This window comes from Moschus berezovskii, chromosome 24 (assembly GCF_049115385.1).
Source record: "Moschus berezovskii isolate FMDL1 chromosome 24, NW_MosBer_1.0, whole genome shotgun sequence".
Taxonomy (NCBI): domain Eukaryota; kingdom Metazoa; phylum Chordata; class Mammalia; order Artiodactyla; family Moschidae; genus Moschus; species Moschus berezovskii.
Genome location: NC_142483.1, coordinates 16,357,477 through 16,369,969, shown reverse-complemented (window position 1 = coordinate 16,369,969; position 12,493 = coordinate 16,357,477). Strand labels below are relative to the sequence as shown.

The 12,493-nt window shown below is 45.1% G+C and overlaps 1 protein-coding gene across 3 annotated transcripts in view; it reads left to right on the top strand.

Moving 5' to 3' along the window:
- The window catches only part of ARHGEF3 (Rho guanine nucleotide exchange factor 3), a 319,599-nt gene that overhangs the window by 135,646 nt on the left and 171,460 nt on the right, over positions 1-12,493 (top strand). Inside the window, exon 1 of one of the 3 annotated variants that reach the window (XM_055414117.2) lies at positions 6,081-6,222. The exons of the other annotated variants lie outside the window; for them this stretch is intronic. Within the exon in view, the coding sequence (XP_055270092.1) occupies positions 6,172-6,222 (51 nt within the window). The 5' untranslated portion in view covers positions 6,081-6,171. Of the gene's footprint in view, positions 1-6,080; positions 6,223-12,493 lie in introns of those variants that run through there. 3 annotated transcript variants of the gene reach the window in all.

Genomic DNA, 12,493 nt, shown 5'->3' with positions numbered 1-12,493 from the left:
CAACTAGTAAACGGCTGAGCCAAATATCACGGAGCTCCCCTATTAAATTTCTGTCCATCATTCCAGCCAGCCAGTTGTTCCCAGAAATTATCCCTAAAGAGATATCTGGAGTCAAAATACTAGTGAGAAACTTTTTTAAAAGAATGATTTCTGCTTTGGTTATCTATTTTTAACTCAGACATTTGGTTTGTCGCAGTGTGTTTTTTGATATAAGCAAATTACTTTCCAAATGCCTCCTGAGTATTCAAGTAATAGGAGTACCACCCTCCTTATATTTAGATTTTCTAGATTCATGGGGTCGCAAAGAGTCGGACACAACTGAGCGACTGAACTGAACTGAACTGAACCAGTTTTGACAGTTTAACACCGAAGAGTAAGTCTCATTTCCAAGGAAGGAAGCTCTTTGGCTGATAGATATCAACTAATCAGTTTTTAAACCTTTCTTTTTCCTAAGAATTGGTTAGAGGTCAGCAACCTGCTGGAGTTTCACTTTTAAGTGATAGTTTAACAAAAAGGACTTGACAGTCCTTTGAAAAAACTGTAGTCAGGGTATTCACATTTCTAAGAAATTGAGTGAGCTTCTTGCAAGCGCCCCAGTCTGCTCCATGCAGAAATTCTTCAGGCTTCCCTGCTCATGTTCTTAAAGGAAGTGGAACCCCAAGGACCAGGCTAGGTTAGTGGCTGTTTCTCAGGGCACATCAGAAGATGGCTCTCCTTATTTTTCCTTTGCTTTTTAAAATAGTCGTCTATGTATTGGTTGCCAGAATCATGTGAGGAATGTGATAAATAAAAGTGCAGATTTGTTCAGAGAAAAAAACTGATTCAAGATATTGCTCGTAACAAAGCAAGCAAGATAAACCCTCAGGATTAGCAATCTGTTGAGACCCCCATGTTCAGGCCTCATTTATTTTTAATTCTTCTGTTGCAGCTATAGGTGAAGACTTTTCTATTTACTCATTCTTGACCCTGGGCAGCCAGGTCTGCTCCCACATTCTTCGCCGCATGCTGATATCTTGTTGAGCTGAGGTATTAAGGAGGGCTCTAGGAGAACATCAGCATTTTCAAATGGTGGCAGTTTCTTAAGTCAAACCATCTTGCTTCCAACCAACACTGGCCTGGTGTGGAGTCTGGACCTGCTCCCCCAGGACGCCCCAACTTGTTCAAGTTTTGCTTAATTTAACCACACTTCCAGCACCAAGGAGTACGTATGAACTTATGCAATAAAAATGTGTGACCACAAGTAAACTCCCAGGCCCTAAATTACTTTGAAGTTCTCTTTATTTCCCACTGACTTGCCATGCATTATGCCTTCCTGCTAACCTTGTAATACCAAAGAGTGTTACTGTACCTCCCCTCTCCATCACAGCGTAAATTTTGTTCCTTCTTAGTCTTAATTTGAATTTGACAGCAGCCTCAGAAACTAAGATCTGTGATGTAACACTTTTCTAAAGTTGGAAACTTGGCTCAAGCAAGGTGCAGTATACTATTTTAATTTGGTCACTGCTTCTGCTGCATTTTAATGGGATTGTTTTACTACCTATTTTTCACTGCAATTCGTGGAATTATTTTAAAATGTAAGGCATCAACTGGAATATGGTCACAGGCCCTGAAATTCCCAGACAACTTCTGAACTTTTGTGAAATATATGGCTTCTTGGGTGCAAATAGGAAAGAGGTCGAATAAAAGAAATCAGAATAAAATTTTGAATGGAAACAACCACCATTAGTCACCAGCTTTTAATGAGGAAATAATTCTGCTGCAATCTCACCATTTTGTTTTATGTAAATGAACTTATGACAGCCCTAATGAATTTTTTAAAATAATATTTTTGGTGAGAAAGTGGCTTGAAACCTCTCAACAGAACTTGCTATAAGTCAGTAGGCTAACAGCATAAGAAACACATCTCTTTGAGCTCTAGTGGCACAAGGAAGTGGGTGAGGGGTGCGGTCTTACTGAGGCCCCCATTTTGATGCTAGTCTCTTTGGAGTTCAATAAGAAGTTGCTCCCTCTGTGGTTATTCACGAGGTGTGGAAGAACAGGGACCTTTTTTGCAAACCTATAGGTGCCTTCTAGGTAGTTTCCCATTGATAATATATAATGATTCAGGTTTCACATATTTAAAGAAAAGTATCATATTCTGAGAACTCCCACCCCTAGAATTTCATAGTTTTTATTTTTTTCCTTTTTAACATCTCATTCTAATTTATGTAGAATACATTTTGACTGAGTATGAAGTAGAACTTTAAAATGAAGCTTTTCTTTCTAAGAACTGAACCGTCCTGTTTGTTAGTGGTCCTTCTTTCCTCCAGTAGTTTGCAGTCAGCGTTCGCTGTGTGTCAGATTCTGACTGTCCCAGGGCAGGTTTGGGGCAGTCTGTCCTAGGGCTACATGCAGATAGCAGGAGCTCTGAGGTCAGCCCACCTGGCTCCCCGCCCAGCCCTGCCACCCCTAGGCCCTCGGGGGCAGGCTTACACCACCTGTTTGAGTCTCAAGTTTTTGAAAAATCTATATGGTAGAGATAATAGTGAGGTCCACCTTGAGATAGTTGTGAAGATCAAATTAAAAAGTTCTCATATTAAAGCATCGAAAATCTGCAGTCACCATTAGTGGTTTCAGTAATTGTGGCTTTAGGACAGTTTATTATCTGTGCACAGATGCACTTTCATCATGAGTTACATTGTCAGGAACGAGCAACTGAGAAGTGACATTTCAAGTGTGTCTCTTAACGCTTGCTGATGGTCTGCAGGGCAGGAGCGGATGAACAAAGGTGCTCCCATACCATGGAGTGCTTTGTAGAGCAGTCCAAGATGTGAACGATGTGGGAAGATGATATGAAGTGAAGAAAGCAAGTGCTAAAGTACTGTGAGCTTTGCCTTTTTGACAAATATATTTTAAAAGTGATACAACACAAGTTTACGTGTGTTTAGATGGAAGGAAATGTCTAAAGGATCACCAGCAATGGTAGCAAACTGGTGGCCCTTGGGTCAAATCCACCAGCAACTGTGCTTTGTATGGCTTGTACAGAATTAAAAAAAAAAAAAGAAGATGAATTAATTGCCAGCATTTAAAAATTGGGAGATTTCACGTAAAATCCGAAATCCCCAGCTTCTCTTGAAAAATTGGAACGTCTGTTAACTTGGGCCATTAGTCCCTTGGGACTCTAGTAAGCTGGAACTTTCCTAAGACACGTGCTCTCAGCGGCGTCCAATGCCTGTCAAGCCACTTCTTTCCCATCCCTTAACCTGCTGATCCTAAAGGCGTTTAGGTTTGTTCACCCCCAAATGGCAACCCACTGCAGTATTCTTGCCTGGAGAATTCCTTGGATAGAGGAGCCTGGCAGGCTGTAGTCCATGGGGTCGCACAGAGTTGGACACGACTGAGAGATTTTCACTTATCTGCCTCTGGTTTTGACACAGTGCCTCTGGCAAGTGGGATTGTGGTGAGGCAAAAAGCAAGGTCTTTGGGAAGATTCACTTGTTACACTATATACTTCTGTGTGGTTTGAATGTATTATAATGACACTATGGTACTTTTAAAATGTAAAAATCAGTAGAAAAACGTGTTTGAATAGTCCATGGTATCTTAGGTGCCACGTGGAGAAAACCCACATCCCATACCTTTATAAGCTCTCATTAATAATGCTCAAAATGAACTTAAGCCCTCCAGGGCAGGAGCCTCTCATTGTGGAAACGTCCCTCCGAGGTACCTTCTGCCCAGGCGATTTCGTTACGGGAGTTGTTCTTCCTGTCAAAGCAGGGGCATCAGAGGGAAGGGCCGCGCCCGGCTCTCCCCTTCCCGTCTGCAGGCTGTGCCCTTTTTCTCCTGCCAGGGGCTTTGCTGGTCCTCCCGCCCGCCCTCCCTCTGCTGTGGCTACCTGCCCCGGAGCCCACTCAAGTTTCACCTCTTCCACAAAGTGCTGCAGCCCACAGGTTTCGATTCTTCTTTCTCATTCACAATCAGCAGCCCGGAAGTTAGGCTTAATCATTCTAGGGTTAGTTCATGTGAATGTACCCTTGCTCCCCCAGGAAAGAAAGAAACTCCAGTGCCCCATGGTCACCTCACACTGCCTCTGGCTCCTGCTGGGAGTGGACCCTAGTCTTGGTGGCTGGGGCCCCCACAGAGGGAAGTTCCTCCAGGATTCGAGTGCCTGCACTTACGGGGAAGGACTCTTGGTCCTTGGTCCTCAGAGGATTGACATTCTTCATTAGTTCAGTTACTGCCAGGACTGGTCAAGCTTAGCTTATTCACAGGCCCATACAAATCAGGACCTTTTCTATGCACAAGGTCAGAGCAGGAAGCCTTTTTAGGAACACTTCCTCTTCCCCCGATAGCACTGCTTACCCCAGGTTTGCTTTGTGGGGAGTCTGGCTTTGGAAAATAGAGGATCCTGAGGACAAGCTGAAGCCAATCTTTTGTGTACACCGCTGTTTGACTTTCACACTTTACCGAGTGTTTCCTGGGTGCCTGGCCAAGGAGGACCACATATAGGCCTTGAGGTGACCCACATGCTTGCCTGAAGCGCTTGAGCCTTTTCACAGCAATTTCACTTCCCTCTTTCTCCAGACAGGTGGGACCCCCATCACGCTCTTTGAAGCAGGACGCAGGCCCGTCACAGCAGTACTTTCAAAGTATTTGCCTTTCTTTCTAAGCACTCATATGGGTCTGCACCCCACTGCCCTTGCCCATTCTGCCTAGAACACCCCTCAGAATCCCGCCCATGTGTTTCTGGCTCTAAGAAACCTTCCCAGAATTTGGCCCTATGAAAAATACATTTGCCAGACTCAGTAATTTCTTGGCTCCCTCAACACTTTTTGCAAATTCCTGGCAGCATTTATTTTGTTTCTGGTCATCTTTGGTTCATCTTTGCACTGCCAGAGCCTGGTGCATCCTTCCATAGCATGCTTTTGTAACGCAGTCTTCAGAGACCAAATGTTAGCACCCGGCTGCTGGCCCAAGAATGGGCGGGGAGAGCATTTCTGTTAAGCTCTGAGGTTGAGTCTTGGATCGAAGCTTATCAGATGAACCCTCTGTCTTTGATGAGTCCCCACATTGTACTCAGGGCTGAGACAGGCAAAGAATCTTAAAAATCTGTGCATTTATAAGAATGCCTTGGGAAGTCCTGGACTAAATCTTTCTGCTGAAAGTTACAATTAGAAAGATGGTTGCAAATCAAATACCCACCCCATTAGAGAACTAAAAAATAAAAATTAAGAATTGATAGCTACCCTGGAGTTTTGTCTCCTTGGGTGCAAGTCCCTCTGCCACTGTGCTGGGAGGGTAAGGGTGTTGATTTGTTTGTGGTGAAGGGTTGAATAGGCACGGTTTCCATCTGAAACCTTGTAGTTCACGTGACTGTCTCACCCAATAAGTCTGGGCCTTGTCAAAGGCAGGGGACTAGGGCACAGTGTTCATTGGTGAGATCCCCAATTCATAAAATGAGAAGTGTCAGCCACAAGTTGTTTCTGTAGGACTCTGAGGTGAGCAGTAAGGCCTTTTGTTAGTCCTGTTAAAAGCTGAAAGAGAGGTTTCCAGAAGCAACTCTTTTGAAGGAGCGCCGAAGAGAAAGTTTGTCTAGGAAAAAAAGAAAGGAACGGATGGGTGGGGTGTTTACCATCACTCTCATTTGTTCAGTTGCTATGAAATTAGGATTCAGCATAGACTTTGCATGCCAGGCAGGGCCCTGACTCTTGGGTGAAGTTCAAGTGGACTGTTGATTCCTCTTTGAACACACACACAGTTCTCCTCCCAGTGTCCCTTCTGTATCCATTTCACCCCAACATTTGGGTCTACAAAGCATGGTACCCTGGCAGTAAGCCCTTTAGAGCTGCCGGAATGCCCAGCATGGCTTTAGGTGGGGGCCCACTTACGCATTGTTGTTCCTTACAGGCTGGGAGTTGCCAGCCAAAAACTGAGTTTCTGGTGTGCCTTTGAATGCCAGGAGGCAGGGTGCTCTGAAAAAGCAGCAGCCGGCAAGGAAACCGCTGGAGGTGGGGAGTTCTGGGCTGATGTGGTTCTCGGCTTCTGACAATGTAACTGATGGCCCCCTGTCACTTCCTGTCGTACAGCCCAAGTAGTGGGGAGGAGTTCCTTGAGGGAAACCATGCTCTGCTCTGCTCAGAGAATCCCGTCTGAAGGGCGCCGCCGCAGTTAGGGGCGGGGGGCTCTGTGTGGATGAGGTCGGAGCGCCCCATGGTGTGGTGCTGCTTCTTTGTTCGTACTCAGGTAAGCTCCCTGCAGCAGGACCAGGGGTAGACAGGCTCTCAGTTCCCACCCAAGCCTGGCCGGACCATGCCAGGAGCTGAGGTGTGGGAGGGGGCAGCTGTCTGCATCTCCCAAGAAACTGATCAAGGAGTCGCTCAGACCACCTGCGATGATGGAGGCACACTTCTGTCTTGCTGAAGTCCATGAATCAGAAAAGAGCTGTGCGGTTGTGCTTAAGACCACAGATGTTTGTGCTTGGTGGGGACGGTGAGTTATGTGGAGTGCCTCACTGTCAGCGCTTCCTTTAGCATCTGTGATTGGAAGAGAGCAAGGGGAGGGGGGCTTTCGGTCTTTGCTTCACCATGCCAGTATTTTAATTTTTTACAAGACACGGGTTTTCATTAAATGGGAAGGAAAAAGTGAGTGAGTGTATGTGTGTGTGTGTTTAAATAGGAAAGTGGATTTTCATGACCTTTTCTTCTTTGGACTGGAAGGTGCCTAAACTCAGTTTTGGAAGTTCATTCTGCGTGGAGCAATTTTTTTTGTAAGTTTCCTTAAAATTCTGGTGTTTTGAACGTGTTCATCATTGGGAAGATGAGGCCAGATAATGCCAGGGGAGACTCAGACTCACTGGTATTCTCATTAGTAGTCTTGATGCCTGTTTGAGTAATTCCAGAAGTGGCTGGAAATGTCATGTTTCCATGGGCAGAAGAATGATTAGGAGCCCTGAAGCTTACTCTCTCTACTCCTTTTGTTTGTTTGTGGGTAAGTGTTAAAGCTTCGGATAAGCCAAAACTATGTTTCAAAGAAAATCCTCATTGCCTTTTCTATTTCTTTGACCAGAACTGTGTTTCTAAGACTGATGTTTGTAATACTAATTCCAAGTCTTGTACATGGCCGTTTTAGACATACATTTTTAATCTTTTCATGGGATATGTGTGGTTTTGCTATCTTTTTCCTTTCCCAGCTCACCTTGCTATTCACTCACCCTGATAAAAAATAAATTTTAAGCCTCTGAGATATGGAAATTAGTAATACAGATATGGATAGCAGTTATGAGATATGGAAATTATTTTGTATGATTTACTACACTTCAGGGATAGTTAATATAATACTAATAAAAATATTATAGTAATAGCTAATGTGTATTAGACAGTGTTCACATTACTTGCATCAGCTCATAAAATTCTTACATCTCTGTAGGGGTTGGCTGTTATCATCATCCCCACTTTGGATGTGGCCAGGATAAATACTCTGCTCCTGATCTCCTTGATGGTTAGCAGTGGGTCAGGCTTCAGACTCAGGCAGAATGGATCCAGAAATGACATTCCAGGCCATGGGTGCACGTGATGATTTTAATGACAGGGACCTTCATATATCTCCTATCAAGTGTGGCATCTTCTATAACACTGCTCTCCAGTCCGTTTGCAAATAAGCTCATTTTGGTGGATGTTTGCCTTGGTCCAATTAGTACCTACATAAGAGGCATCTACAAGTCACTGCCTTCTCTGGACTCAGTTTCACACCTGTCAAACAGAGATGTCTCTAAACTCATTTCAACTCTGATATGAATCTAAGGTATGACTTTTAAACAAAAAGTAAAAAATAATTCTCCTGTCTTTCCTGTTTCAAAGTCAAGTGATTTAATAAGTGCTTTTACATACACATTTTCCCAGGTATATGTACTGGAACTCAAAATGTAATTGGCTACCTGGCTATTGACCTTTATTCAGCTCTTGACAATATTATTGAATGAATTTGTATTTCTTGGCTCTGAGAGTCTCTAGAGCAGGGATCTGGAAGAGTTGAGTTTGGGTGTGGGAGAGGCAGTTGGGAGCTGGACGTGAATAGAGAGAAAGTGAAGGGAAAAACCCTTGAAAGTTCTCATAAATCCATCTTCTGAGGTTTGGCCAAGGGAGCTGTGTATCTGTGCAGGAATGGTAGAGTGTAACAGTTAAGGCCAGGGTTTTAGAACCACGTAGTTGTAGGTTTCAGTCCCAGGTTTGCCTCTTGCTAGTCGTGTAATCCCAAGCACATCACCAAACCTATCAGTGGTTTTCTCCTTGTAAAGTGGGGGCAACCAATAGTGCCCACCTTATCAGATTGTCTTGGGGAGTAAGCGAAGTGACCCATGACAGTGCCAAGAACAGAGCCCCCACTCAGCAAACGTGACCCATGTCCCAGGTCTTGCTGACCACAGGTGTCAGTGGCTCCCAGAGAGATGCATCCATAGTGTCTAAGAGCTCAGCAACCATAGAGCTGTAAAACATCGTATATCTCAAGTGAAACATGGTCCTGATTGGATCTTGTGGAGGGAATCAAGCAGCATGTTACACAGAGAAGTCAGTACTTCATTTTAGAGTCCCAATTCCAGCCATGCTTTTACACCTTTCCCAGAACACCAAGTGGGTGCCGTGGAAGGGGAAAGTGACTCAAGCCAGATCCTAAAAAAGGCCTGTCTTGATGGAGCACTCAGCAGAATGACTCAGAGAGGGCAAGGTCAGGGTGGTGACCCTACGTGCCCACTGGGAGAGAAACAGTGGGTGATTTTAGTGCCTAAATTTGGACTACGTGATTGTCACTTGGGGAAGCCACGGTGGGTGAGTCTCCTGGGAGGAGCTCAGAAAGCAGCCCCCGTGTGCCAGCCCTTGCTCTGCCAGCCCTCTCTTTCTGAATAATTTTGTCCATATTCTAAGTGTTCCGCATCCCTTGAGTGCCTGCCTCTGTTTGTCAGCCTTATTTCTGTCCCTGTCTCTTCCCTCCCAAGTCTTCCTTATAGCATTTACTATACCTCTCTCCCTTATTTCTCACAGACCCCACCCACCCCTGCCATAAACCCCCAGTGTTCTCACTACATGCCAGTTCTCATGGAGCTGGCATGAGAGCACTGGTCTGGGAGTCAGGAGTTTGGGGTTCAAGTGCGAGGTTTTGCAGTTAACCTTGGCCCCTGCTGAACGTCCCTGGCTACCTGGTTCTCTAGTTATATAATTGGATCCTGGAAGGTAACATTCTGAGTTCACACCCTCACTGCCACTTAACCTTGGGCAAGTTCTTTATCTCCCTGGGCTTTAGTTACCTCACCTGTGAAATGGAAATGATAGTATCTGCTTCTGATACTATGAAAAGTTTATAAAATAGTATCTGTGAAACTCTCGAAACAGGGCATCATGTAGGTGCTCAAAAATGCTAGCTATGATTGTGATTTGTAGGAAAATGAGACTTGAATAGGATCAGTGTTTTCCTAAACTTCAGCTATGTGTGGCGTATCCCCATACCACTTTCACTGTTATTTTTCACTTACTGTTTTTCTTTAAATTGGCTAGTTGTTCTTTGGTGTGGTTTTGAACTTAGGTTCATCCTAAGCAGTAGGAGGGCTAAAGTCACTAAATATCATGATGTGTTTCCTAAAACACATTATAATAACTACCCCTTGGTCTGCTGCACATGGTCTGAAATGATCCTGTGTCACCACCATGTCCACTTCCCACACTGGGGACTGCAGAGCCAGTGGCTTTGAGCGTCTGGGCCCAAGTTGTTGCCTGCTGTGATTTTTGACAGTGGTCCTCCCACCAGAGCGAACAGCCAGCCCATCCTTTCATACATCAGACACTGCCCGAGAACCAGCTTTGTGCTTACCTCTGTGCCAGGTGCCAAGATGGCCAAAATATGGGTCTCTGTGTCCCCTGCCATCTTCTCCAAATGGGACCTTAACAGCTTAGAGAAAATGTGCTAGAGAGAGCCACAAAATGACCCAGTTGCTGAAATCCCACTGTAAGAGAAACCAGGGCCACTCTCTGCCTGAAATTTCTGGATATGGGTATAGGAGTACGTCTCAGTCAGCTTTTGATGAGTAACAAGTACCAGTCTCAGTGGCAAACAATATCAAGCATTTATTCTCATGCTCACAAGTGTGCAGCTTTTCTGTGGATCTGCCTCATGCAGGTCTGTGAGCTAACCCACATGCATATTCTCCTTTGTAGACCAGAAGATCCCAGAGGAGCAAGCAGAAATTCACAATGTTTCTTAAGGTCTACACTCAGAAGTAGTACATTGTCCTGTCTACCCTGTTCCATTGGCCAGAGCAAGTGACAGAACCAAGCCATGGAGGTCAGGAGAGGGGACAGAAGTTTGCTGAAGAATAAATAAGTATACCACAGAGACCTTCTCTATTTACTCACTCAGATAGCATTTATTGGGGGCCTACTATGGGAGAAGGAAATGGCAACCCACTCCAGTATTCTTGCCTAGAGAATCCCGTGGACAGAGGAGCCTGGTGGCCTCCTGTCCATAGGGTCACACAGAGTCGGACACGACTGAAGCGACTTAGCAGCAGCAGCAGCAGCCCAGGGCCTACTATATTCTTGCCCTGGAAATCCCATGGACAGAGGAGCCTGGTGGGCTACAGTCCATGGGGTCGCAAAGAATCAGACACAACTGAGCAACTAACACTTTTCACTTATGTGGAGTACTGTGCTGTGTTGGGAAGATAAATATGGTACCGATAAGTGATGAAGATGATGAGAACCACCAGCCTAAGGCCTGGCTTGTATTAGGTCCTAAATACATATACGAGGAATGAATATCTGCTAGTACCTGAGGGATGCTGACCAGTGATGATGTTTCACATGGGTTATTTCATTCTCTCCCAACTAAGCCACCGTAAGTCCCCCCTCTTTGGGCAGCAACAGTCATCCCGGGTCAAACAGGTGAGATACCGTCTTGGCCTGTTGAATGCTTGTAGTCTGACATGAGGAAGGAGAGGGCTGGTGAAGGCACAGCAGTGGCGAGAAGCCGTGTGCAAAGAGATTATCCCTGACATGGGGGCAAAGAGGTGGACTTTGCAAAGAAGCTCTGGTTCAAACTGCTTGTGTGTTTATCCCCATGTCCACCTGTGCACTGTCTTGGGTGCTAAGTCTTCAGGCACCTACCGTGGACTAAGAATTTAGCATGGTACTTGGCCTCTCATAGTTCCTTTACATCACTAGCTCCCTGCCTTCCTGAAGTCACATGCATCTTGAAATGTTTTCTTTAGAAAACTGCACATAGTTGTGAAAATGTCTGCGCAGACCCCTGGCCCAGGTGAAGAACTCTGGTCTAATGATTCATTTCACTTCTGTCCTCTTCTCTTTCTTTGCACCTATTAAGAACATCCAGCGGAAGAAGCGTTTTTCCATATTTGTTTGCCAGTGTCAGGCTCAGGGTCTAAATCATGTTAGTTGCCTAGTAAGTGTCTTTTAAAGCTGTGAGGAAATGAGACTGAAGGTGTGGGTGATAGTTCTTTTGTATATGCACAATGGCAACCCACTCCAGTGTTCTTGCCTGGAGAGTCCCAGGGATGGGGGAGCCTGGTGGCCTTCCGTCTATGGGGTCGCACAGAGTCGGACACGACTGAAGTGACTTAGCAGCAGAGTCACAGAACTTTCTGACTGGATGAGATAGGAAAGTTCATATATTTTATAGATAATAAAACTGAGACCCAGATAGGTTATTTCACTTTCTTAAAGGCACAGAAGCTAATAATGATGATGATGATGATGATAATAATAAATTAATGTTTTCCCCTAAGCAGATGACTTATGCTCAGATATAATTAGGTCTTATTCCCTCAGTACATGGTTAGAAAATGTTCTGATCTATCAAGTTTATGGTTTATGTTGCAAAACTGAGTTTTCTTCACCTTCCTAGCTAAAGACACAGGTGACAGAAACGTATACGCCGTGTCTCAGCCATAGAATCATTGTGGTGTCAGCCCTTTCGGGCAGCCCGTGTCACCCACCTCTCTCTCTGGGTTTCCTCTTTCTACTCTGTCCCTGCGTCTGTGTGTACAGACTGTTGAAAACGCAGGGAGAGCGGGGCTGGGACAGGCCATTTGTCAAGCCAAGGGTGGAAGGTGGGTTAGGGCGGTGCAGGGGAGGAATTTGTTCCTGCAGAGTCCTGGAAATCTTATTTGGAGCCACTCTTCTATTCTTAGTTTCGAAGGCACTTTGTTCTCTGGTGCATTGTTTTAACAGGCACCAGGAAATCAGGCTCTGCTCGGGGTCAGCAATGCCACTGGTTCCTGCCTGCAGCCACCCAGGTGGGAAGTCTACTGGTGTGTTTCAGTTTGTTCGTCATCAAGATCATTGCTGCCCTTTCTCATTTTGCCACCCACCCTATATGCATGAAGCAGGGAAGAGCAAGGAGGAGAAGAGATTCCAGTGAGTAACTGGAATAGTGCAATAGCAACTGCACTTATTTCTGTGTAAAAGGAAAAATGCTCAAATTCACATCTTAAGAAAGCACTGTGCCCATT